A 27,397-nucleotide genomic window follows, 5' to 3' on the forward strand; every position below is an offset into this window, starting at 1 on the left:
GAAAGCGTTTTGTATTTAACCTCTGGAGAAGCAATGTGATTTTTCTGTTAATGAACTGGTTTTCACTGATGGGTTAATAGGTGATTCTGGTCTTCTCTAAGGATTAAAGAGCACCTGCTTTTTAGGTCAAGCACTGTTGTCATGAGAATTAGAAGGATTAGCTGGGTGTGGTGGAATACACTTATCAGAGGCTGAGGCAGGAGGATCAGGAGTTGGAGAAAGCAGCTTGGGGTACATAGTTGAAGGTAAGTCTGAACTATACAAAGAAACAACAGAAAAATCTAAATGGTTACAATCTAAAAATAATGTGTTGGATACTATGACTGAGCTTTATTGTATGGATCAAGCCAGACTGCCACAGACTCCTCGAGCCTCAGTCTTACTGAAATAAATGGAATAAGTAGTATGTCCGGTTCATGAGCTCTCTGAACAGCGTTCATCCGACAGTTTAGCTTAAGAGCTGTGCCTGCCTTCCGCTGTTGGTTCTCTTCTTACTGTGCCCTCTCTTTTGTTGTAGGGAGAAGAAGAATTTGAAATGCCCCAGCCCCCACATGGCCATGTCTTGCATCGTCACATGAGGACGATCCGTGAAGTCCGCACGCTTGTCACCCGTGTCATCACAGATGTTTACTACGTGGACGGGACAGAAGTGGAAAGGAAAGTCACCGAGGTAACACCTGGGTCTACTCTTTCCTCCTCCTCCAGTCCCCTTTGCCCACCCTTCTCTCCCCTTCTTCCTGTCCTCTCCCTCTTCCCTTTCTCAACCTGTCACTCCTTTCCTGTGCTGCCAGGTGTAGTGACATTTCATTTGTATTTTAATAAATGAAGCTTTCCTGAAGTTCAGAGAGTTAAACAGCTGCACTGACCAGCCTCACAGACAGGCAGTGGTGACACACACCTTTGGTCCCAGTAGCCACACTAGTTTGCCATAGAAACTGGGCAGTAGTGGTACACGCCAGCACTAGAGAGGAATATAAAACGGGAGGAGACAGGTCTCAGCTCAGTCTTATTCTGAGATTCCTGGAGGCAGGGTCGCCATTTCAGACTGAGGTAGAGAGGTAAGAACCAGTGGCTAGCTGTTTTGCTTTTCTGACCTTCGGGTTGAACCCCAATTTCTGTCTCTGGGTTTTTTATTAATTGTGCTACAGCTAGGCACTGACATTGTTTTCCTTCAATTCTTTCTTTTTATCTTTTTGCTTTTGAGATGGGGTCTTTTTATATAATCCTGGCGTCATGAAACTCCCTATGTAGGCCAGGCTGGCTTCACACTCAGAGATCCACCTGCGTCTTCCTCCCCAGTGCTGGTATTAAAGGCATGAGCTACCACCTCCCCAAGACTCACTCCCTCCCTCCCTTCCTCCGTTTCTGTTTTTGTTTTTGTTTTTGCGTTGTTTTTTGAGACAGGGTTCTTCTGTATGTATATCCCTGACTTGCTATCCTGAAACTTTCTCTGTAGACCAGGCTGGCCTTGGACTCAGGAGATCTGCCTGCTTCTGCCCGAGTGCTGGGATTAAAGGTGTGCACCACCACTGCCCACCTGGTTTGTTTGTTTCTTTAGAAAAGGTTTTGCTTGTGTAGCTCAAATCTCTTAACTTCCTATGTAGCTGGTCTTGAACTCGGATGTTTCTGTCTCCATCTTAGTTTGTGTTAATGACTAATGTAGGGCCACCTGTGCGTGAGGGAAGCACGCTACCAGCTGAGCTACACCTTGGATTCTTTTCATTTTAACATGTATGTAGTGTGTATTTGTGGGTGTGTGTGTAAAGTCGCCCATGTGTGGATCAGAGGACAGCTTTATCAGCTTTCTCCTTGCGTCATGTGGTTCTTGGTTGTTAGGCATCTGAGGAGCCATCTTGCTATCTCTCCTTGCCCTCTCCCCAACCATGGATTCTTAAAGGAGAAATTTTCCAGAAGGGAGAAATAGAAGTGTGCTATTTGCTTACCTTATAACTGTGTGTGATGGTTGTCGTTGTGGAGAGACTGGACTTGGCTGGGAGGAGCCTTCCTTCTCCGTGCTGCGTCAGTGAGCACAGTTAGCACAGCTGGAATGTTCACCTGTGTAAACTTCTGCATCATGTATGCCCATTTCCCTAAGGGTGTGTCTTAGTCCCAGATCCCTTTCCTTCCCACACTCCGGGTCTCACTAGCTGCTGCTGAATTGAGCTCTAGCGTCCGAGTCCGAGTGCGCATATAAATTGAAGCCGGTTTCACGTTCTTGTGGTTTGTATGTATTGAAAATTCTTTATTATTAATTTTTTGGAAACAGGTTTTCATTATATAACTTTTACTGTTTTGGAACTTAGCATGTAGACCAGGCTGGCTTTGAACTCACAGAGATCCATCTGCCTCTGCTTCTTGGTGCTGGAATTAAAGGTGTGTGCCACCACACTCAGCATGTACTTCCATTAGAATGTGTGCCCCCTCTACCCATGTTGGATGGAGCACAGACTGTAAAGGGACCAGTTTCAGCTCAGGTACCCCAAGACCAAGTTCTTAGCACAAAGGAGATTTGCCCAGAGGGACAAAGCCAAGGAATAAGAGACAAAGAGAGGAGATAGAAGGGAAGGGATAACTGTCCTGCAGGACAAAGGATTGCCTCTGAATAGAGAGGAGAAAGACAAGACCCATAGGCACATGACGGCTTTTTATTTATTTATTTATTTATTTATTTGGTTTTTCGAGACAGGGTTTCTCTGTGGTTTTGGAGCCTGTTCTGAAACCTAGCTCTTGTAGACCAGGCTGGTCTCGAACTCACAGAGATCCGCCTGCCTCTGCCTCCCAAGTGCTGGGATTAAAGGCGTGCACCACCACCGCCCAGCTTCATGACGGTTTTTAAAGGTAAAGAAAAAAAAAAGGAGAAACCCCATATTAGGATGAGGTGTTTAATTTTGATTGGGCGTGTTAGTTAGGACAACCAAAGGAGGCTTTTGATAGCTGGACCTTGGTCATCAGCCTCAGAAGAAAGAAGTGGCCAAAAAGGAATCGGCCTTGGTGGCTAGCTTCCACAATGTAATCTGTTTTTAACAAGGCAGAGGGGATGGGGGGAAGGGCAAGGCCGCCAGAGCCTGTTTACCATGCTGGGGCTACCAAGAGTCCCTCAGTTTGGAAATTTGACTTTACCACTGAGCTGCACCCACAGCTCCAATAATGTTTTCTGTCTTCATTTTTCCAAACACTAATACTAATTTTTGTCTATTTTTGCAAATAATTTTGTTTCCCTGGTCACTTTTTTTTTTTCTTTTTTTGGTTTTTTGATATACAGGATCTATCTGTGTAGCCTTGGATGTCCTGGAACTCACTCTGTAGACCAGGTTAGCACTGAACTCAGAGATCCTCTTGTCTCTGTCTCTCAACTGTGGGGATTAAAGGTGTGTGCCAGCACCACCTGGCTCCTTGGTCACTTATTATAAATATTTATTTTTTATTATTTATTATAAATATATTTATTTTATATAAATATAAATTATATTTATTTTTATATTTATTATGTAAATAAATATAATATTTGTTATATTATATTTATTATTATAAAGAACTGTTGTTAATGATGCCCCCAGAACAGCTCCTGACCACTCCTTTTCACTGTCCTCCTTAGCTCTCTTCTCTCTGACAGGGAAATGGCTTCTGTCCCTGGGTTAAAACCCTTGCTATAGTAGTCAACACTTTTGAGCTTGCTCAATGAAAAGACTTTACCTTCACACGCCGTATAAGGGTTTCTTTCTCAATTTTTTTTTTTTTTTGCTACATGTAATGGATATTAAATGTTTAGTTCAGCAGCTTTGAACAAGTTTTGTAAAAATTATTTACTTAATTAATTTTGAGACAGGGTCTCACGGTGTAGGCCTGGCTGGCCTGAAATTTGCTCTGTAGACCAGCTGGTCTCAGTCTCACAGCCCCCCTGCCTCTCCTTTCAAGTACTAGGATTAAAGGTGTGTGCGTCATACCTGGCTATGCTTTGAAAATTTTTATGTAGCCATGACTCAACACAGACACCTGGCTGAAGTGAGGTTTCCTGCAGTCTCTCGGATTTCTCAGCCATCACTTAGCTTTGTGTTAGTGGGGCTTCTTCTAGCTTCCCTGTCTGCTTCTTCCCTGCAGGAGACTGAAGAACCAATCGTGGAATGTCAGGAGTGTGAGACAGAAGTTTCCCCTTCCCAGACGGGAGGGTCCTCTGGGGACTTGGGGGACATCAGCTCCTTTTCCTCCAAGGCCTCCAGCTCACACCACACATCAAGCGGGACAAGTCTCTCAGCCATGCACAGCAGTGGCAGCTCCGGGCGAGGAGCCGGGCCGCTCAAAGGGAAGAACAGCGGGACGGAAGCTGCCGATTTTGCCTTACCCAGTTCCCGAGGAGGGCCAGGAAAACTGAGGTGCATACAGGGTCTGCAGAGAGACCCCGCAGGGGCAGGGTTACTAACCTTTGAATATCACAGCAGAAGAAGAAATGGGATAAATCCATGCCTCTTCCTTCCTGTCTGGGGCTGCTGGGAGAGGAGCCGCGTGAGCAGAGAAGCCCCTTAGGGGATGTTAGGAATGCTGGATACATGTTCCTGCCATTCCTATATTCTGCAACTTATCCCTATTTTGGTTGGGAATATAGGATGTTTGGAACGGGCGCCCATTGTGCTGTATCTCCTTGGTTTTTGGTTTGCTCTATGGGTATCCAGAGCCTGCAGTAGAGGAGAAGGCAGGGCAGAAATGGGCGTGGCATCTTAAATAGCAGCAGCAGGAAACTGTCAGGAGGGAATAGACTTTTATACAGGAAGGGGTCCTTTGATCCCACCCCCTTGCTCCCTGGCTGAGGTTTGCTGATTGGTTTTGCCCTGGAGGAGTTGCACACGTGGCCTGGCACATAGTTGGAAGGTCCTGGGGAGATGGTAAGGGATGCATTCCTTAGCAGCTGCTGTCGAACTAACCTGTGTTCATTCTCTAGTCCTAGAAAAGGGATCAGTCAGACAGGGGCACCAGTGTGTGAGGAAGATGGTGATGCAGGCCTTGGCATCAGACAGGGAGGGAAGGCTCCAGTCACGCCTCGTGGGCGTGGTCGAAGGGGCCGCCCACCTTCTCGGACCACTGGAACCAGGTACCTGGGTAGTGCTGAAAATAAGGGGGAGTAGAGAGAAGAGGAGACTAGAGAGTACATGGGGTTCCAGAGGGAGAGGAAGGGCCCACACTGACTGAGTGAGGTCCCTGAGATTGGGCTTGTGCCTGTGATAGGATTAATAAAAAACGGGTTGAAGAGACCTATAGGGAAAAAGTGGGTTTGGTAGACAGGTCCTTTCTTGGTCTCACTTACTTCTCTTATCTGTCTTTAGAGAAACAGTTGTGTCTGGTCCCTTGGGCATAGAAGACATTTCACCTAACATGTCACCAGATGACAAGTCCTTCACCCGAATTATGCCCCGTGTGCCAGATTCTGCCAAACGAATGGATGCAGGTTCTGGTGCTTCGCGCCGGAGTGATTCTCCAGAGATTCCTTTTCAGGCTGCTACTGCTTCTTCTGATGGCTTGGATGCCTCATCTCCAGGAAACAGCTTTGTAGGGCTCCGCGTTGTGGCCAAGTGGTCATCCAATGGCTACTTTTACTCTGGGAAAATCACACGAGATGTTGGCGCTGGGAAGTACAAGCTGCTCTTTGATGATGGGTATGAATGTGATGTGTTGGGCAAAGACATTCTCCTGTGTGACCCCATACCCCTGGACACTGAAGTGACAGCCCTCTCAGAAGATGAGTATTTCAGTGCAGGTAATACAGCAAGCAGAGTCCCTATTGATGTACTGTGCCTGTTGCCTATCGTCCATCCTGTCAGCAGTTATCGAGACATTCCTCCTCAGCCTTGCTGTTTTTCTGGATCTCTCAAGTCAGAGATTCCACCCTGTGACATTGGTTACCTTTGCTATTGACTTTTTTGTTCATAGCTTGGTTTTCAGTAAACATATTTTGAATAATTATAGAATGAAAAAAAAATTCCCAAGTACAGAATGATGTTAGGGAGGAGGATTCCTGTGTCCTTCACACCCAGTGTTCCCTTTCCAAAGTATTCAAAATTAGTCTGTTTGTCAGAGCCAAGAAGTCAATCTTGATTCCTTACCATTGACTAAACTCCAGACTTTATTTAGGTGTCACCATCTTCTCTATGATGTCCTTTTCTGTCTCAGGATCCAGTCGAGGACACCACATTACATTTAGTCACCATGTTTCGTTTGGTCTTCTGGCTTGTGGCAATTTCTGTCTTTTGTTTTTCCATGACCTTGACAGTTTTGAGGAATAATGGGTATTTATAGAGTGCCTCTCAAGTCAGATCTGATGTTTTCTCATTAGACTGGAGTTCCGATTTTGTTTTTATTTTACCGTAAGGAGTGTCATGGAGGTGAAGTGCCCCTGCTATCTGTGGGGCAGAGGGAGGAATGTGACGTCACCGCCCATCACTAGTGACGCGATAAGGTGGTGCTTCTCAGGTCTCGCCACACCAACATTAGTGTTTTCCCCTTTCAGCATTCTGTCTCCTTTCACTTCCAGCGTTTCAGTCCACTGCCTGCACTGGAAAGAATTCAGCTGGAGACTGGGCCACTCCACTGAGATAGTTCAGCAGGAAGATGTAGCTCAGCATCCTGTGTGTCTGTTACCAGATGGTCTTATGTCACGTCACCGCCTTCCTTTTTTAGTAGCCAGTGTTGGTAATGGTTAGGGGTTTGTGTGTGCTTTTAATTCTAAGAATATAGTCCATCCTTAACTAATTTTACGGATTCCTATTGTGTTGACTGTTATTTAGAAAGATCCTTTCTGGATATTGTGTTGACCATGAGTTGGGATAGAATGCTTTTCTGTTCGAATCTCCAGGCCCCCTTGTTTCAGTGTTTGTGGAACCACTTTCCCTTTAACACTAGGTAACACCAAGTTGTATGGCAGTTAGGAGTAGCGCACGGACTGATAGCTCATAGTTATACATATGGATAGTTATATCCATATGTATAACTGCATCTGGCTTTGAGTATAAAGCCATCGTAGTAGAGGCTCTCATGTGGCCCTTTCAAGGTAGTTTTGTCTCAGTAGTAAACGTACGTTAGGAATGGGGATTCGGCACCCCACTCATGGAGGCTGTCTGTCTGTCTGTCTGTCTGTCCCCAGTGTTACACCACACAGCTCCCAGTTGCAGGAGCTCTTCCTCAGGCTTTTTGGCCTTGGGCTTTTGCCAATTTTAGGTGGTCTTCCTGATTTAGTTTGGTGGTAGATTTAACCTAGGAGACGAGTATAGGAAGTGATTCTGTGGCACAGTAGGACCTGCTCCTCTTCCCTGCTTTTCCCTGGTAGGAAGCTAGATTCCTTAGCCCTTTATGCAAGACAAGCTAATGGAGAGTAAGGTGCACCTTTCTGTTCATGAATGAAAAGGATCAAGAGTAATGCACCGTTTTTATGTTGTGTGTGAGATAATATATGTTGTTTATTAGTTGATAGAGAGGAAGGAGTGTTTTGTTTTTTAATAGAACTGGAAATAGCTCTTGCCCAGTTATCATATAACAGACCTAGTCCTAAGCTCAGGTTGAGTTCTAACTCCGTTTCCTTGTGTGCCCTGCGCCCTGCTCCTAACAGCCATGCACAGTTGTGAACCGGTGCAGGAGCAGGGAGGTCAGACGGGGCACAGTTTATTTTCTCCTTTCTTTGTTCTCTTTCTGCCCTGGCTCTGTTGCACAGTAGAGAAGCCTGTACATATGGTCTCTCAGAACTGTCATTTTTCACAATGGAAAGCCTAGAAGTTGCTACAAGATTGTTAAGAAACCATGCCATTCACTTCATGGGTTCCATTTAAGCCATCAACAACCCTAAGTCCAGCACTGGGAATCTTTAGTATGTAACTAAAGACTGCTTTCTCTCAGAAAACCTTGTCTCATCCTGTGTAGTAGCTACCAAGTGTCGTAAACCATTTGGGATGAACAGCTAAGACTCCGTAAAAGCCTGGTTCAGTCCACTGTTGTTGGCTCTCTGCATCCCCTACCTCAGACCTGCTTTTGTAGAGCCCTTTTGAGAGGGTGCTAAACAGTCTACAATTATGGTATCTTTTATGTCATCCCCAGGAGTGGTCAAAGGACACAGGAAGGAGTCTGGGGAGCTGTACTACAGCATTGAAAAAGAAGGCCAAAGGAAATGGTATAAGCGAATGGCAGTCATCCTGTCCTTGGAGCAAGGAAACAGACTGAGAGAGCAATATGGGCTTGGCCCATATGAAGCTGTCACACCCCTCACGAAGGCAGCAGATATCAGCTTAGGTAAGACCTTCCTGAGCAGCTGCCAGCGGGGCCATACTTGGCTTAGAGAAGGGAGGACAGTTTCTAGAGTAGTCAGGAATGGTTGCCTGGCTTATCCTTGTGGTTTATTGGATGATGATGGTTGTCGTTTTCTAGAACTATTGCTACACTTGTTTCCTTCCAAGTGCCAGATGAGAAGTCTCTAGGGCTTTTCTGGCCTTCCTAGTTCTACAGGGGAGCAGACATATCTTACTTATGGCAGGGATTGGAACATAAAAGAGGCTTCCTGACTGTGGGAGGAGGCAAAGAGCAGTGCTGTCTATGTCCGATTTGAGTTGAGACCATGTTCTTACCAACCTTTGGCTTATTCCTCAGACAATTTGGTGGAAGGAAAGCGGAAACGGCGCAGTAACATCAGCTCTCCAGCCACCCCCACTGCCTCCAGCAGCAGCAGCACAACACCCCCCCGCAAAACCACAGAGAGTCCCCGTGCTTCCACGGGAGCTCAGGCAGGCAAAAGGAAACTCATCACTTCTGAAGAGGAACGGTCCCCTGCTAAGCGAGGTCGCAAGTCTGCCACTGTGAAACCTGGTAAGATGGGAGCACAGTGCATGGATGTTCTCTGATGGTCAGACTGGCATCCACAAGCCGACGGGTGACACTACATTCTTTACCTTCTGTTCAGAGCCCAGCAGTGTAGACAGGAGGACAAAACTCAATCACAAACATTCTTGTGTGGGCTCTTTGGGGGAATACAAGTATGGTAGTTTAAGCAGACTCAAAATGAGTGAAATTCCTCGTCCTTAGATCTTGCGCTCTGTCTGTGCCCTCTTCCACTATCTTGTGTTCAGGCTGTCTCAAGTTTCCTATTGAAAGGTTGTACATCAGCCTGAACCTCCACTCTCCTCCGCCCACCCCTTCTAAGTTACTCCCTTTCAGTATGAAGAAAATTCAGCCATGTGTTCATTGTCTGCCATGACCTAGACCGTGGCTTCTGTAGGTAGAGGTAAAGTCCTGCCATTGTTGGGTAGGGCTTTCTCAGGCTGGCACATTCATTTCCATGTTCCCTTGCCCTAGCACCATAGTTTTTACCCCTTTGAGTTGTGTTATCTGCTTACCCTCCCAGTACCACTGCTGTATATTTCAGGTATTTAAAGACAGTAAAAGCTAACCTTTGTTAAGTATGTACTGGGTGAGGCATGGGGCCCAAGTGTTTCATTCATATTCCAATATAATCCCTTAGAATTCATTTTCCATATTTTTGGGAATGTAAGAAAATTTAGGTAACTTTCTCAATGTGGCAGAATAAGCCAGATCTCAAACCTAGGCAGGTTTGACTCTAAAGTCCAGTGCATAGACATAGCATCCCTGCCTCTGAGACTGTTTTTGATGTTGGTTTTATTTCAGGGAGGCATGCATGACCCGCTGTCATCTTAGCCTCCTAGTGAACCTGATTCGGCTTCTTCAGTAGGTATCGTTTCCTTCTGGAGGACTTACTGGGGCACATCTTAGCATGGGTGTTCTAGAATGGTGGCTCACTTCCCTCCCTAGGTGTTGGCGAAGGGTATTTGATGTGGATTCACCTCCATGTAAAGACACTCTAGCACTCAGTACTCACTGCACTATTCTGGTGAGAGTCCAAGATGGAATGGGACAGTTCTTGGTAGTAATGAAAAGTTTTTGTTTGTCCTTTAAAGGTTGCTTCGAAACATCATATATTCTGGGGAAATTAGAGAAACATGGGCAGTGAAAGTGGATTGAAGGCTTCCAAATACTGTACTTTTTCCTGTTCTTTCAAGTGGCCTTAGAAGTATTTGATGTTACAGAAATTATACCAGTTCATTTCCATACATGAAAACAGCTGACTGCCCACTGTAATGGTCATTTTAGGTTTAAATGTTTTGTCTTCATTGTAAATTTGGTCCTTGGTTGTTGGCCACTTACAATGATTGGTTTTAATTGGTCTTTGGGTCATAGCATAGACAAGCTCATTAGGACATGGCTTATCAAGTCATCCTCAGTGCTGGGCCTTTGTCTGTGTGTATCATTTCAGTAACTGTGCTTTGTCCTTTCTAGGTACAGTGGGGGCAGGAGAATTTGTGAGCCCCTGTGAGAGTGCAGACAACACAGGTGAACCTTCTGTCCTGGAAGAGCCAAGAGGGCCCCTGCCCCTCAACAAGACCTTGTTTCTGGGCTATGCCTTTCTCCTCACCATGGCCACAACTAGTGACAAGTTGACCAGCCGCTCTAAACTACTAGATGGGCCTACAGGAAGCAGTGAAGAAGAGGAGGGTAGGTTCCCAGGGGCTCTGATCCATGCACTGTCTTGCCATTTCCTTTGTGAGGCAGTGGTTCTTTTTGTTAAGGCAGGGGGGAGTGGGTCAGTGTTTACCATGATTCTGGTCAACTAAGTAAAATTAACTTGTGCCCTACTTCTGATCTGTAGATTTTCACAAAATTCTCAGTGAGTGGTTCTCAAGATAAGTCTTGGTAAGCAGCTGGGAGACAGGTTTTTTTGTTTTGTTAATTTACATACTACATAGATATAGGTACACACTCAGATATATACTTATAGATTTATACATGGGTATATTTGTATATGTACACGTGTGGAAATCACAGGGCAACTTGGAAGAATCAGTTCTCTTTCCTCCTACCTTAATGGGTCCCAGGGAGTCAAACTCAAGTTTCCAGGCTTGGTGGTGCCTTTGCCTGCTGAGTTATCTTCCTGGCCTAGGGAGTCTCGTTCTTCATATATAAAATGAATGATAAAAATCCATCAAAGTTAAATTGCTTTTTTTCAACAATAATGGCAGATGGGATTAGAACACGGTGCTGGCTTTACCTTCCTAGAACCATACAAGTCAACCATGTTTCTACCTACTTAAGAAAATCCAGAGGTCCTGAGTTCAATTCCCGGCAACCACATGGTGGCTCACAGCCATCTGTAATGAGATCTGGCGCCCTCTTCTGGCCAGCAGGCATACATGGAGGCAGAATGTTGTATACATAATAAAGGAGGATGAGTTTTATTCTGAATAGAAGGGATTGTGGTGTCCCCAGTGCCCTAGGAAATTAGCTTCTAGGCCCTTTCAATTCTTGGACCTCTCATTAACCTTAAAATTATGTGGCATCTCTCACTCTGTGTCTATGTGGAGTCTGTAGTCTAGTGGGCTGACATGTATCTCAGAGGTCTGACACGTGTGTGGTATGGGAGACAATGTGTAGATCAAATATAGTGAGTGACAGAAATCTCCAGATGTCTGTCCAAGCTAAGAACTAGATAGAATGTTGTTTATAAATTAGAGTTAGGCCGGTGGCGGTGGTGGTATACGCCTTTAATCCCAGCAATCAGGGAGGCAGACGGATTTCAGTGAGTTCCAGGACAGCCAGGCTACAATAGAGAAACCCTGCCCTGAAAAAATAAATAAATAAATAAATAAATAAATAAATAAATAAATAAATAAAAAGACAGGCAGAGTTTTGACTAATGTTGAGTCTTGCAAGAAAGGAATAAAAATGAAGGAATATGATTGATATAAAATGGTACAACTGAAGATGTGTTATGACTTTAATTATTCCTAACTACTCGCCAGTTCTACCCTCAGAAACATACGGCACAGGGCACGGGAAGAGACAGGGAGCTACATTTAAGATTTCTATGGTTTGGAAGCTGCATATGAAAAATCTGAGTAGAGATGCTCTGGTGATGGGCAGCTGGGCTATGAGAGCAGATGTAGTTTGTGTCACACAATTCAGATAGGTACCTAGCGTGATCTCAGTGTTAGGAGTCCCTGCAGCTGCTTGGCATTATGTTAAAGATGGTTTGCAGCCTTGTTTTTCCAGTATTGCTATAACAACCTAGCCCTTGAAACCAGACTTCACACAGCAGTTCCATATAAGCGTGTGTTGCTTGGTGCTGTATAGCTCAGAAAGCTGACTGAATAACGGGAGTCCCTCAAATTAATAAATCTGTGTCTGTCTAAGCCTTTATAGATAACTGCAGAATAGAAAAGGAAGCAGCAGTTACAAATAGGCATTAAAGTAGCACCTAGGAAACCAACCAATATTAATAAAAATAATTTGGTTATTTTCTGTCTATATAGAATTTTTAGAAATTCCTCCTTTCAACAAGCAGTATACAGAATGCCAGCTTCGAGCAGGAGCTGGGTATATCCTTGAAGACTTCAATGAAGCCCAGGTGAGGCAGTTTTTTTTCTGGCTACCCACTTTCTGTATTGAGAAAAGGGCCAAGAGGGGTTTGGGAAGTTGGCTGAATTTCAGAGTGCTGTGCCATTCTGCCACCTCAGCCCAGCATTTTCATTGTACAGGAAGAGAAGCTAGAACCCGGGGTTAGGTGGTAGTGGTGTTGAGAAAGCAATAGAGCTATTGGTTTTGCCGATTCTCTAGCCTGGAAGGTTGAGTGGGTACCTGGTATGGTTGACCCTTGAGATTTAGGTCTTCCAAAAGCCATAGGTGTGATAGGGTAAATGTTTCAGAAAGCAGTTTGGGCTTCTCAGTGAACAACACAGCCTTAGGTACGAACACAGATTAAATGGTATTTTTGATACCAACTAGAATTCTTCATATTGGCTCTCGAGGGTATATATCAGGTGCAGTCAGGAAAGGTTTCCCTAGACACCACCAGACCTGTCAGCTGGGCTCCTTTTCTTCCAGTGTAACACAGCCTACCAGTGTCTCCTAATTGCGGATCAGCATTGTCGAACCCGGAAGTACTTCCTGTGCCTTGCCAGTGGAATTCCTTGTGTGTCTCATGTCTGGGTCCATGACAGTTGCCATGCCAACCAGCTCCAAAACTACCGTAATTACCTGCTGCCTGCTGGATATAGCCTTGAGGAGCAGAGAATTCTGGATTGGTGAGTGTTTGGGAGCCCGTCTAGAGCTGAGACAATAGGAAGACTAGCTTTTAAGGAAAGTCTAGTAGTCTAGTTGGGAAAACAGTGTTACTAGAAACTGGAATGTCTATAGACATCTGAAATGATTTCTGTAGTCAAGTACTTGATTGCTAGCGTCTCATTCTACATTGGCTGGGAACCTTCCGAAGATGTGGGAAGATTAGGTCCAGTATCCCTATTAGTGGAAGCACTGAGATTAGGATTAAGTTTCAATCATTAAACGGGAGGGAACTCAGAAGCATAACTTGATTGGCTTATTAACAAAGTCTAGGATCCCAGAGTGCATACCTCATCAGAAGAGAGGCAGGACTTATTCCACTACGTGACCTAGTTAGGAAAGCATTCGGATGTGCAGGAGTGAGTGCCTTTGCAGATGAGCTAACTGTTAGTTATGACGGGTCATACTAAGGTTCTTTCCAGTTCCCAAACACTGCATCTCCAACTCCTTCATAGGCAACCCCGCGAAAACCCTTTCCAGAATCTGAAGGTACTCTTGGTGTCAGATCAACAACAGAATTTCCTGGAGCTCTGGTCTGAGATCCTCATGACTGGAGGGGCAGCCTCCGTGAAGCAGCACCATTCAAGTGCCCATAACAAAGGTACCTGGAAAGTGTGTGTTCGCTGTCATTCCAGGGATGTCCATAGACTCACAGCTGTTAGCCTGTGTGGTCCAAGTCTCAGTCATTATTTTTAAGAGAAGTCCCATCTTCAAAAAGGATGGGTTAGTGTAAGAGAAGGACAAAGCTGTTTCTGCTTTTATAGTCTCCAGTGGCATTTCTGTTTATTAGGTCTACAAGGTTAGCAAGTGGTGATGACAACTTTTATTTTAGGCTATGAATATACAGTATCTGTAAGAGGGCTTTGGTTGGCAGAGTAGGAATACTGGCTAGAAGGCACCTGTTCTTTTAATAAGAGCTAAACTGAGTGTTCTTTCCTCATTCACTTCCCCCTACTTCTTGCAGACATTGCTTTAGGGGTATTTGATGTGGTGGTGACAGACCCCTCATGCCCAGCCTCGGTGCTCAAGTGTGCTGAAGCCTTGCAGCTGCCTGTGGTGTCACAAGAGTGGGTGATCCAGTGCCTCATTGTTGGGGAGAGAATTGGATTCAAACAGCATCCAAAATATAAACATGATTATGTTTCTCACTGAAGATACTTGGTCTTACTGGTTTTATCCCTGCTATTGTGGAGATTGTGTTTTAATCAGGTTTTAAGTGTGTCTTGTGTGGAATTGTATTCTTTGCATGAATCTTGTACATAGTTTTATTTGCTGAACTTTTATGATAAAATAAATGTTGACTCTCTTTGGTTGTAGTAACTTGAGATTTCTTCATCTGTTTCTTTGAGCTTAATCTCAGAACATGGTACTATAGGATCTTAAGTTTCCCAGCAGGCTTAATCATCACTTTAGCAGTACAGCAAACAAAGGAAAATAAAAATGCAGAAATGAAATTTATCCTGTGGCACCACTGTCAAAGTCACAAGGTTATCCCAGGCCATCTAAAATGTTCTGCTTAGAGTACAAGAGGGCCTAGATAAAAACAGTAGTGCCAAAGTTGAATGGGGTTGAGGACACTCTGGGTATCAAGACCAGTAAGACCTGAGCTTATTAACAGCTGATCTGTGGTACTCAGAGCTGAAAGGGAAGATGACCAACTTGGTATGAATGGACAGTGACAATTTTCTGTAAAGCAAGCGTTAACTGTCACAACTGCTGGAAGCCATTCCTTCCTGGCACTCAACACTGTCCCCATTAACAAACAACCTGTCACTCTCTAAATCAAGGCTACTTACTAGTCTTTATGTTCTCTAGAAAGAGCCAAACAGTAAATACTTTAGGCTTTACAGTCATTTCGTCTGTCACAATTTCTTGTCTTTTGCTGTGAGATGAAATCAATCATAGACATTAGGTAAATGAGTATGTGTGATTGTTTGAATAATACTTTATTTATAAAAACAAGCAGTAGGCCATGTCTGCCATGCTTTGCCTCTAGAGGTAACAATGGAAGGGATCCTCTGTAGTTGACAAGTACAGGCTTTCACAGGGGTGGTACAGAAGAGAACAAGCAGGACTACAGACAGGCCAAAGACTGCACTCTTGTCCATTGTGGAGGGCAGGTATGTTAATGGAGTATTTCCTTTGTTTATGCTGATAGGAACATTAGTGACTTCACTATCTGAGCATAGGGAGAAGTTTGCAATTTTCACTGTCTAACATCTGAACAATTTGACCGCTGTCATCTTTAGCTAGAACTAACCCCCTATTACCAGTCTGAAACAATTAGAGAACCTACTGGCTGAATTGTTGAGGTCAGGTTTTGAATATCCTTAAAGGAGGGAGGCTCTTAAATTTCTGAAAACTAAAGACAGTCTGTATAGTTATAAATTATGTGGTACAGAGGAGGGAAAGTCTTTTCTAAGTTGGTGGTAATAACTAGATGCTGACCTTTACATAAGAAGAATTCCTTTTTTACATGTGAACCAATCCTAAACATTTTATTGGTTCCCATTGTTCTCTGTGGACTCTTCCATACCTTGAAGAGTCCATAGGTACATAGTAAATGCTCAATACACCGCTGTTGCACAAGTGAACCCACCCAACAGATGTCTTAGTGTAAAGGAACAAAGCCTTTGAGTGGTTGAGAGATAGCTGGCCCCAGTTCCCCTACAGGAATGGTAGGGAGGACTTACACCTCTGGACTGCTTCTAGAAGAAAAGGTAGCATCCTTTCACCAGTCTGCAGGCATCTTGTGATGCCTGGGGAGGCTTATTACAGACATCAGAGTGTGGTAGGACTGATGGTTACTTCATTTTAAGAACCAGTTTTCACATCCCAAAACTATAAAAAGGAAAAAAAGTTTCATTAAATGCTATGCTTTCCCAAGAAGCATGGTCTCTGAGATACAGCTGATGTTACCTTGATACTCCAGATGATGTCTGGCTTCTAAAACTAGAAAGAATGACACCGCTGAGGAGCCAGCTACCACTGGATCTCATTATTATTAGATTTAAAGAAGTCTAGAAGAGGCAGTGGCCAGTGAAGCATGGTGCCACAGCTGCACTGCTAGTACGTGTCAGAGCAGATTGTGCAAGCCATACTGCCCCTTAGAACATACATAATCTAACACAGAACTCACCCTCAGCTGTAGTATTTCACCATGCTGATGATTTTTACATAATCTCCAGAAAAATTATGAAATAACTCCCCTCCCCCTACTTCCTGTATCTCTGAGCCTTGCTTATAAAATGAGGGCGTTTGTAGATGAAGGTTAGAGTTCCATTTTGGACTTTTACAACTCATTAACTTCCTCCCCCAAATCTAATGAGTTCCCCAAGGATTATTCTTACCTGCCCAGAGTCCCACCAGCCTGGGTATAATACTTGTTATAATCTAGCCGGAGCAGTAACTGAGCCAAATCTGAATTGATCTGGTGATTCCGAACACTGGAGAGAATCTTGAAGAGGAGTGAAGACTGGCGACTAAAGCCCTGTTGAGAGACCCAAGCTGTCACTACCCATGCAGAGTGCTAGGCGCCTGGGGTCCTCTCAGGACCACATTCCCATTTCTGTCAGCTCCTAAAACGACTCTGACTTCTTAATGCCATGTCCGTGAATGCATGACTTCCATGAAAGTACTTTCTCATTAGTAAGAATCTGAAGCTCATTTCAGATTAATATATTCTATCACATACCGGGATTGCACTGAGCTTGCTTTGTTACAGGAGATAAATATAGTCTCAGATTATAATTACAAGCGAGCTGGGAGGCCGGTTCAGGGAGGAAGTGGGGTGTGAGAAAATGAGCACAAAGCCAGTGCATACTTGGTGGGCTGAACCTATTCAGGGCTGGACTATTTCTGAACACTGTGAGGCAGTACATTAATCATCTTCAGTATCCACTGATAGCAACGCTTTATCTTTTTATCTTGTCATTTCTTTGTCTGTTCTGGGATAGGCTTTATTGGGCCAGAGCAAAGGCTGTTTGCTCAGCGGGGTGGGGGTAGGAGCATGCAGCCAGTGGCCAGGCAGACTCACCTTCACAAGAATGCTCAGCTGGGCAGCCCCCCGTTCATCCAGTGGACCCAGGTTCTGACTGACCAGTGAACAAAAACTGTGACAGAGATCTAGGATTTCATTCAGGCAGTGAAACACCTACCCAAAAAATATAGTTGGTGTTAGGAAATGAAGGAAGAAACTTCTGAAAATGCAAGGTTTGGGAAAATAGTCCTAATAGCTGACCTCCCCTGTCTGAACTCCAGACACTACCTACCCTCAAGGTTGTCTAGCCCTCCCAAACAACATGCAAATGAACATCCCTTCCTGGGATTGCTGCATTCTTTGTCCCCCTGCACAAAGCCTCCACTCTACTAGCTAGTAGCTCACCATCCTTTATCAGACACACTGCCCGTGCTCTTGCCTTTGAGCTATGAGCACTGTTCCCTGGGATTTCTCTTCTCTTTAGTACCAGTCAAGTCCCATTCTGTGAAATGGTCCTTCCCCACTGCAGCCTTTAGTGAACTCCGCCTTTCTCTGTTGTAGTATCTGTGTTGTTTACTGGCAATTGTCCAGGTCACGTGTGCTGTTGCTGACTTTTGTATGTACATCTTGTTTTTCCAACTAGATTGTGAGCTCCTTAAGGGCAGAGCCATGACTTATACCTCTTTGTATCCCCAGTGCCTTGCATACAGTAAGCACTCAATAAAGACTTCATTATGATGACCTGTTCTGATGTTCTGCTTTTCCTCAGGATACACCCATGCCATGTAAGAACAGTGCCTATCACTGCTGTGGTTTTTTTTTTAGCTCACAGAACCCTTTGAGATACTGACTACTTTAGTTATTCTTCCCTTATTTGGCAAGTAACAGCCCCAAATACCAGAGCAAAAAGAAGCCTATACCATTTATGGTTGGCGCCCTGAGCAGTACAACTTGTTCACAGCAGACATTCAAGTATAAACACTATAGGGATTATTTCAGTTTCTCACTTTTCATTTTAGGATTGGAACCAGCTGTGTGCTTTAAAAATTACTTATGCCTGGACCCCAATCTACACGTTTGACTTAGATGTCCTTTGGCCTTAGATTGTCACAAGGTCACAGATGACTCCAGGATGTAGTCAGAGTTGAGGAGAGCTTCCACAAAAGTGCTAAATGTGTGTACTTGCAGATGGGACACACACTCAGAATAAGACACTATGTGCCTATGAAGAAAACTTTCAAATTATTGGTTGATCCTGGTGCTGTAGAGGCAGGAAGACTTCTGTAACTAATTTCTCCTGGGGATTAAATACCTAGTTCTTTATCTACCCCTGCTCACCACTCCCTGTGGAACAACATTTCAGTTCCCTTTTACTGCTGCCTCTTTATTTTGTAAAAATGGAATTGAACAAGGACTTAATAAGTTTCATATTTTGTCAATTCTAAGAGCCTGAAGGAATATATTAGAAGTACTCTCCAGAAACCGACCGCTCTTACTTACAGGTTTCAGCAAAATAAAGGACTGTGCCAAAAGATTGCTTAGGAAGTGATCGTGTGCCAATCGGATGCTCTCAAAGTCCCGCGTAGAATTGATCTGATGAAGAAGCTGTGAGAACTGAGACTCCAGCACATCTACCTGACAGACAGATAATTTGTTTTAGCACCTGGCACATCCTGAGTGCTCTGTTTTATGGTTCTTCTCACCTTTTAGTATGAGTGTGTGTGTGTGTGAGAATTGTTCATGCTGCAGGGTACATATGAAGGGCAAAGGACAGTTTTCCAGGGTCTGTTCCAGTCTCCTTCTACCATGTAGGTCCCAGGTCATCAGGTTTGGTGGCTCTAGCCTTCACCACTCAATCATCTCACCAGCCCTCATCTTCCTTCTAGCCACTTTAGGCTGACCAAAGACATACTTCAATTGCTGAGCCTTGTAAAGTGTGTGTGTTGCTGGGGCCTTGTGTATGCAAGAAGAAGCTGTAGCACTGAGCCTCATACCCTGTCATCTGTTTCTTTTGACATAGGGTCTTGCTATAGCCCAGACTTTATGATTCTCCTTCCTGACACTTCCCAGTGTGGATGTTATAGTTGTATGTCAACAGGTCTGATTGACTGTATAATTTCTGTTTTTGAGACAGGGTCTTATGTAGGCCAGGCCAGCCTCAAACTCACTGTATAGCTAAGGATGACCTTGAACTTCTGATCCTCTTGCTTCTACCTATCAAGTGTTGGGATTATAGACTGGTACCATCATACTCTTCCTGTATGCTATGTAAGTATTCTACCAATTGAGCTATATTCCCAGTCATGGTTGTGCAAATATATATATATAAATTACACGTTTTGCTTGCATCTGTGTATGTATATCACATGTATACCTGGTGCCCACGGAGGTCAGAAGAGGGTGTCAGATCCTCTGGGACTACAGTTATTGGATTAGAGCTACTGGTGTTGTCAGCTACCATGTGGGTGTTAAGAACCCAACCTGGGTCCTCTGCACATGTGGTTAGCATTCTTAACTGCTAAGCCATCTTTCTAGCTCCATGGTGTGTAATTTTTAATAGCTTCAAATGTCTTTGCAGACCACTCTCCCCTATCCCGGCCTAATCCACTCACGCCTCATCCCTTCCACTGACTGAAATGGTTAGCAACAAGAAGCTTGTCGAACATGTAGCCAAGGACAGGTATGGGCTACATGTAGTCAAGGGGCAGCACAAAATTCTAAAATGAGATTCTTTGGGAGGGAAGGGGCGTGGTAACTGTTGCATGGTTTTTGGGTGTGAACTCGGTAAATGATGTCATGTTACAATGTCAAAAGACTGGACATGCGTGAGAATTCCAAAATATCTGGCAAACAAGTATCCTGAAGCCTAAATCCCTTTATCTATGGATATCCATTTCCCCTTAAAATGACAAGAAACATACCTAGTGATGTAACTCCTAAATTTTCTCCAACTGCAGCATTTTACCAGATACAGAACTGCCCCATCTCAGTGTTCTCTAGGCTCCTTTCCCACCTCTTCCATAAACCGCTCAGAACATACCTGGAGATAGTACTGAAGATTATCTACTAAGAAGGCCATGTGATTTCTTAGGCGCCACTTGACTGCATCTGTCTGGTTAGATTTGAGGTGCTTGCGCTGCATCTGAAGAGCCCAGCAGTGCTGTAGTTCAGCCTGGACACGGCGCACACTCAGTAAGTACTTGAAAACAACATTGTACCTATGACAGAAGCATCACTGAGATATGAACCTCAATCTAACATCCCTTCACACACAGACAAGCAGGCTAGAAGAGTGGTGAGAAAGTGAAATGAATTTCAGCTATGCAACACAATAACTAAGCCTCAGTAAGAGCGCCAGTGTCCTCTTGATCCTGCAGTCATTCACATCACACATACCCCATATACATACTTATTAAAAAGACATTAAAATATTTATTAAATATTAAAAACCAAATACCTTAAAGTGTAAATATTAAAATATTTTTATTTTATATTAAAACATTAAATTTTATAAACACACACACACCCTGTCTCAAACTAGGACTGTGGGCATCTGTGAGCTGTTAAGTCTTTGAGTCTCTGGATAAGGCCTGTACACCTGGTGAGCTCTGAACCTGTTGCAGAATCCTCCAACAGCCTCACCATTTCCTGCTTATGCCCAGTCTGCCCAGTTTCTCATTATTGTAAAACAGTAGGCATGTTGTGGAGAACAAGCTAGCCGGGGGAACGCTGAAAAGAGATGTCTTCCTCATTCCTGTAGCCACAGAGCATGGGGTTCCTCACCCTTTCTCAGAGTGCAGTGTGCTTTTCTCATCTCCTTCCTGGGGATCTTGGGTCCCACCGTGTACGGGCAGTGCTCCTCCCAAGAACTATTGTTTCAGGGCTTATTAATGTGAGCTGCTGTTTGCTGTTTTAGTTTTGGTCAACTTGACAGAAGCTGGAGTTACCTAGAACAGGGACCTTCAGTTAAGACTGCTTTAATCAGACTGGGCTGTGGGCAAATCTGTGGGGTGTGTTCTTGGTGTTCATGATTGATGTGGAAGGGCTCAGTGCACTGTGATACCACACCTGACCAGGTGGGTCTGGGATGTATAACAAAGTAAAATGAGCAAACTGAGGAGCAAGCTAATAAGAAGCACCCCTCTGTGGTTTCTGCCTCTGTTCCTCCATGAATTCCTTAGGCTGACTTCCCTCAATGAAGAACTGTTATCTAGACATATACACCAAATAAGTCCTTTCCTCCCAAGTTGCTTTTTATCTTGTCTTTTTCATAACAACAAAAAACTAGAACCCATCTAGCTCCTGAAGACAGGCAAGTGTGCACCCTCTGGCTCACTAGTGTAGAAACCAGCTGGACGACTGGCTCACTTCTACCCATCTTATTGCTGTTCACAGTTCTTCCCTTGGATATAAGGTGGGAAATATTTACTGGGGAAAAACTCAGAAATACTTACTTTTCTAAGACGGCTGGGGTGAAGAGAATATGTAGTGGCCACTGTACTTTGTAGGAGAGACCTAGAGCTGCCCAGCCGGAAGCAGGGGCTTCCCGAGGGGACGTTTCCCGAGAATGCCCTTCTTTTGGCTGGGTGGCATCTGCTAAAGTTAAGAAGATAATGAAAAATACCTTGGTTAATTAAAACCAGAGAGACCAAGATGAACTGCACACATAAAATGAGGCCTCAGTGGTGTTCAATAGCAGCACTTATAGAGGCAACAAAGGTAGAGGGGAGGAAACTTCTGTGAGGGCTTTTCTGAGATGTGTTTTAGACAAAAATATAGACGCAATCTCAAAAACCTATTGTAAGCCGGGCGGCGGTGGCGCATGCCTTTAATCCCAGCACTAGGGAGGCAGAGGCAGGCGGATCTCTGTGAGTTCGAGACCAGCCTGGTCTACAAGAGCTAGTTCCAGGACAGGCTCCAAAACCACAGAGAAACCCTGTCTCGAAAAACCAAAAAAAACAAAACAAAAAAAAAAAACAACCCTATTGTAAGTGATATTTCATTTGTATTTTAATAAATAAAACTTGCCTGAAGATCAGAGAGTAAGACAGCCATGCTGGTCAGCCATACAGACCAAGCAGTGGTGGCACACATCTTTAATCTCAGTAGCCACACTAGTTTGCCACAGAAGCCTGGTAGTAGTGGTGCATGCCTTTAACCCCAGCACTAGAGACAAATATAAGACTGGAGGAGACAAGTCTCAGCTCATTCTCATTCTGAGATTCCTGGAGGCAGGATCACCATTTCGGTCTGAGGTAGAAGTAAGAGCCAGCCGCTGGCTGCTCTGCTTTTCTGATCTTCAGGTTGAACCCCAGTATCTGTCTCTGGGTTTTTATTATTCATGCTACAACCTATGGACAGAGGAGCTGAACCTTTCTGGAATTATGTTTGTTCTTGTACAAAATTAGATAACTAGACTAAGTGATCCCTAAGGTCCAGAACTAGAAGATGCAGAGAGGAGGCAAGTGGAGAACAACAAACCTTTATGGTCCTTCCCATGATACTCGATTGTCAAGTGTAACAGAGGGAGAAGGTTGTCGTCATCTAGCAGCACCTTGTGTGCTGACTGTTGAAAGGCCACGTTTACATCTGCAACAAAGACATAGGAAAGCAACAATCTGTGGCTTCTGTCTCACCAGCATTAATGTCTCCTTGTCCTTGTTATAACAATCCTGAGAATCACTCCTGCTTAGTACAATTCCTGTAGTGTCAGCGGGGTTGGCAACATCCAGTTTTTGGGGAGGCAGCATGATCAAATGGATCTTGACAGCTGACATTTTATAGACTTGATCTGATCCAAGCCAACCCAGAAGCTCTCTTCAGACTCTAGAAGAATGCAGCTCTTTTGAGATCAGTTTTAGTAACATTTAAATATGGCAAGAGCAGCAGTTAGTTGAATGACCCTTTCACGGGGGTTCCAAATCTGATTCCTGCATATCGAATACTGACATTATGATTTGTAATAGTAGCAAAATTAGTTATGAAGTAGCAACAAAAATAATTTTATGGCAGGGTGTCACCACGACATGAACTACTGTATTAACGAGTCACAGGGTTAGGAAGGTCGAGAACCAATGGGCTGGAGCCTGTTCTGCTGGCCAAGACGACAAAGTTTTACCTAATTATCTTTGAGATAGTATGAGAATCAATAATTTCTATCCTTTTTATTTGCTTAAATGAGTCTGAACTGGCTTTTCTGATATCTGTAACAAAAAGCACAGTAGATATCTATTGTCTCATTAAACTATAAAACACTAGTCTCCATTTCCCTCCTATTTCCTTTTTCTTGGCTTGGATTCTTCCTACATTCTCTTCTTGTGTATGGAAGGAGGCAGCCATTAAATAAGGCCTCACTTCTTCATTGTTACAATGATTGCCATGTGACCCGGGAAGGGCCAATTAAAATAAAGCACTTCACTAGACTTCTTTAATTTGCTGCTACAGACCAGGCTGGGCTGTTATAGATCGGGGTGGGGGTGTTCAACAAAGGTAAGGAACAATGTCTTTTTTCTTTTTCTTTTTAATATTTATTTATTTATTGTGTATACAATATTCTGTCTGTGTGTCTGCCTGCAGGCCAGAAGAGGGCACAAACCCCATTACGGATGGTTGTGAGCCACCATGTGGTTGCGGGGAATTGAACTCAGGACCTTTGGAAGAGCAGGCAATGCTCTTAACCTCTGAGCCATCTCTCCAGCCCCAGGAGCAAAGTCTTAACAGTACTGAAGACCGTTCTTTTACTTGTTCTGAGACCCAGTTACAACACAAGCACAAGGGAGCTTTAGCTCTAACTAGACTTTCCCAGGTTAGGCTGAGGTGGCTAGAGCACTGGCAGTTAAGAGCACTGGCTGCTTCTGCAGAGGACCCAGGTTCTCTTCCACATGCCCACATGTAGCTCACAAATGCTTGTGACTTCAGTCCGCTCTTCTGGCCTGTGCAGGCAAACATACAGCACACAACATCAGCCAAGAAACACCCTGTAACTTGAGCAAGCTGTTATTCTCAGGGCCACGGGACAATTACCATGCTCTGTCACTGCAGTGGGTGGTGTTTTTAACATGTGTTGAGCTGTGTCAATGAAGGCCTGGAACAGTTCTCCTCGTCCCAGAAGGTAAAAGTCTTTAATGATCTGAGGAAAGAATTTCAATATACAACTGAGTAAATCAGAGCCCAGAGGCCCTTACTACCCGAAAGAATCAGAGAGATGCTATTAGTCTGAAAGACACAGGCTTGGTATTTAGCAAGAAGCATACAGGCAGCCTTGTGGGAGGACTCTGTGTTTGATGGCATTCAGAGCATAACAGAGGCAAGTGAACGTGAATGTTTATGGAGTACAGAAGCTCTGTGGCATCACATATGATTTCTCACCTGCGTAAACAAGTGAGCCTACCACAGAAGTCTAGGCAAGAGTGCTTTCCACAATCACCTCAAGAGTTATTACCTTCAGCTGACCCAGTAAGTCTGACTCCTCGACCATTAGCTTCCAGAGGTGCTGTGATGAGATTAGAACAAAAACAAACAAAAACCCTTAAGTTCATTACAGTGAACCCAGTTCAGTTAACCCTAGTAATGAACAGATAGTTAAACAGAGAGAAACAAAACAAAAACCTATGTAAGATAAAACTGTGCTGAAATTAATGGTAACAGCTGTATATACGACTGTGAAATTAAAAACCACTGGATTGGATATCATTTTAAAATATCTACAATGCTGTTTGTGTGAATTTTGTATCAACTTTTTGTTTTGTTTTGTTTTGAGACAGGGTTTCTCTGTGTCGTCCTAGCTGTCCTGGAACTTGCTCTATAGACCAGACTGGCTTTGAACTCAGAGACCCACCTGCCTCTGCCTCGAGGGTACTTTGATTAAAGGCGCGCATTACCACCACCTGCCCTTCTTGATCACGATTTATGAAAAGTTAAAAAAAAAAAAAAGACCTGCTTGTCATTCTAGAACAGGGAGGCTGTAGCAGGAAAATGTTCACCAAGTTCCAGGCCAGTCTTGTTTATGGAGCAAAATCCCCCCCCCCCCTTTTTTTTAAAGGACTGGAGAGATAGCTTAGCAGTTAAGAGTACTGCTGGTCTTCCAGTGGATATGGGTTTGATTCCCAGCAACCACAAGGTGGCTCACAACCATTCATAACCCCAGTTCCAGGGACTCTAGTACCCTTGTCTGGTCTCCGAGGACACCAGGCGGGTGGGCATGTGATGCAGATATACATGCAGGCGTAACACCCAAATATGTAAGAAAAAAAATCATACAACTCATACATGCATTGAAATACTACATGAGAGCCTGGAGAGACAGACAGCGGCTCAGTAGTTAAAAGCACTGACCCAGGTTTAATTCCCAGCACCCACCTGACAGCTCACAACTGTCTGTAATTCTAGCACCCGTGAGAAAACACCATTGCACATAAAATAAAAATAAATAAACAAAAGCCTTGAATACTACATAATTTTCCACATATACATAATTTGTTTAGTGTTCAAGTTAGTATATCTTAATATTTAAATAAGAAGAAAAAGAGAAAGACAAGTAAAAATGACCTAAAGAACTTATAAATTAAGGGAAAATAAGAAACAAAAGCTAGCTCTAATTAGTTTATTAATCTTAATAAAAGCCTAAAAAGATGAAACAATAATGAGGAAAATGGGGGCTAGTGAGATGGCTCAGTGAAGAAAGCAAGCTAAGCAAGCACAGGGACCAGAGTTCAGGTCTCAGGTCCGCATGCAAAAGCTGGGTAGAGTGCTCATGCCTACAGCAGAGGCTGGGAAACAGCTCACAGTAGGGCCTGGGGACTCACTGGCAGCCAGTCTGCCTAACTGGAGAAAAACCCTTGGTTTTGTGGGAGACGCTGTCCTAAAAAGTAAGGTGGAGAGTGAAAACAGAAGACATCGGAGGCTGACCTCTGGGGTGCATGTGTGTGTGCACACACAGGCAACATAAATACATATACCACAAACACAAAATAATTTTTAAAAGACAAAATTTAAATAAACAAAACATAGTTCAGACAAGTAACTATTTTTAAAATTAAATCTACCTGAGATAGTTAAGTGCTGCAGAATATCAACATTGTTACACACTGCTGTGTGAGCACTAGCCTTCAGAGGCCTAGGGACTGAAGTCCACGGAGTCAACCTGACTTTTCTATCTGCGGGAGAAAAATCTAAACACACACGCATATCTCAAACACACCCAGATCTCACCTAGGGTGCTGAGGAATGGCAAGCCTTCAGCACGTCTGAGAAACTGAAAAGATGCAGAGCAGAACTACTGGACAGACAGACAAGACACATGAGGACTTTTCTGACGGCCAAGGATGAGTTCTTATTTTATTAGTCTTTTTGTTGTTTGTTCTACTCTACTCTTTCTGTTCTGTTCTTCTACCCTGGTATTTTCCTTGTCTCTCTAGATGTCTTCCTCCTAGCTACTTCCTTCTACATCTTTCCTAGTGTTTTCCTTCTCTCATGCCTTTATTTTCTCCCTTACAGCTTCTCTTCCCCAGCAAAATCTTTCAAGCAATATAAAAATTACAATGTGGTTACATTCTATTTTCAAGTGAATGATTACAATAAATACAAGTGAAAAACAATGTTTTCTATATCTCTTACATGAGTGAACATTTTACACATTACAAGTTGTTTTAAGAACCCACATACATTCATACTGAACCAACTTATTATAGATTAACATGTAAGCAAGCAAGATATTTTTCTCAGCTAGTTCTTTCACCGGCAGGCTGCATTTTAAAAAAAGAATCAACCAAGAAATCTTTAAAGAATTACAAACCTAAACCTTTTTTTTTTTTTTTTTTTTTTTTTTGGTTTCTCGAGACAGGGAGTCTGTCCTAGAACTAAACTAGCTCTTGTAGACCAGGCTTGCCTTGAACTCACAGAGATCAGCCTGCCTCTGCCTCCCATGTGCTGGGATTAAAGGCGTGTGCCACCACCGCCTGGGTACAAATCTAAGCTTTAATATATGAAAAGTAATCAGTCATCTCTACTTTAAATCCTCAGGGTGCAGACCCACTCATCAATAGTTTTTGTATCAAGCAGCTCTGGGCAGAAATGGGTATAAGGAATTAATCAACACTTTTGATCACTAACCCATGCTAGCAGGAAAGGTTTGTCAGCAATAGCCAGGCTGTCATTGTTCTTGTTTCTTGACCTCAACGAGTCCCTCGCTTAACTATGTGCCTTTCTAAATTTTAAATTGTTCCCCAAGACTTTTCCATCACAAAGCCACTAATGAAAACA

At 43.7% G+C, this 27,397-nt stretch overlaps 2 protein-coding genes across 11 annotated transcripts in view; one reads left to right on the forward strand and one right to left on the reverse strand.

Moving 5' to 3' along the window:
- Window positions 1-14,474, forward strand: part of Tp53bp1 (tumor protein p53 binding protein 1) — a 68,667-nt gene extending 54,193 nt beyond the window's left edge. For 5 of the 6 annotated variants that reach the window (XM_050134290.1, XM_050134291.1, XM_050134293.1 and 2 more), the window contains 11 exons: window positions 518-670; window positions 4,099-4,370; window positions 4,934-5,083; window positions 5,316-5,746; window positions 8,074-8,265; window positions 8,620-8,835; window positions 10,321-10,536; window positions 12,351-12,445; window positions 12,922-13,121; window positions 13,614-13,759; window positions 14,123-14,474. In XM_050134290.1, the coding sequence (XP_049990247.1) occupies window positions 518-670; window positions 4,099-4,370; window positions 4,934-5,083; window positions 5,316-5,746; window positions 8,074-8,265; window positions 8,620-8,835; window positions 10,321-10,536; window positions 12,351-12,445; window positions 12,922-13,121; window positions 13,614-13,759; window positions 14,123-14,310 (2,259 nt within the window). In that variant the 3' untranslated portion in view covers window positions 14,311-14,474. The remainder of the gene's footprint in view (window positions 1-517; window positions 671-4,098; window positions 4,371-4,933; window positions 5,084-5,315; window positions 5,747-8,073; window positions 8,266-8,619; window positions 8,836-10,320; window positions 10,537-12,350; window positions 12,446-12,921; window positions 13,122-13,613; window positions 13,760-14,122) is intronic. The other variant, XM_050134292.1, reaches the window with a different exon arrangement.
- Window positions 14,475-15,079: 605 nt separating this feature from the next.
- Tubgcp4 (tubulin gamma complex component 4) overlaps window positions 15,080-27,397 on the reverse strand; it is a 35,805-nt gene continuing 23,487 nt past the window's right edge. For 3 of the 5 annotated variants that reach the window (XM_050134303.1, XM_050134301.1, XM_050134298.1), the window contains exons 10-18: window positions 24,579-24,629; window positions 24,161-24,266; window positions 22,619-22,726; window positions 21,592-21,733; window positions 20,178-20,355; window positions 18,638-18,772; window positions 17,195-17,311; window positions 16,509-16,648; window positions 15,080-15,999 (exon numbers count right to left, since the gene is read on the reverse strand). In XM_050134303.1, coding sequence (XP_049990260.1) covers window positions 15,987-15,999; window positions 16,509-16,648; window positions 17,195-17,311; window positions 18,638-18,772; window positions 20,178-20,355; window positions 21,592-21,733; window positions 22,619-22,726; window positions 24,161-24,266; window positions 24,579-24,629 — 990 coding nt within the window. In that variant the 3' untranslated portion in view covers window positions 15,080-15,986. The remainder of the gene's footprint in view (window positions 16,000-16,508; window positions 16,649-17,194; window positions 17,312-18,637; window positions 18,773-20,177; window positions 20,356-21,591; window positions 21,734-22,618; window positions 22,727-24,160; window positions 24,267-24,578; window positions 24,630-27,397) is intronic. The other 2 variants (XM_050134302.1, XM_050134300.1) reach the window with 1 other exon arrangement.

This window comes from Alexandromys fortis, unplaced genomic scaffold (assembly GCF_014885135.2).
Source record: "Alexandromys fortis isolate MF-2015 unplaced genomic scaffold, M_Fortis_MF-2015_v1.1 scaffold_6, whole genome shotgun sequence".
In the NCBI taxonomy this organism is placed as follows: Eukaryota; Metazoa; Chordata; class Mammalia; order Rodentia; family Cricetidae; genus Alexandromys; species Alexandromys fortis.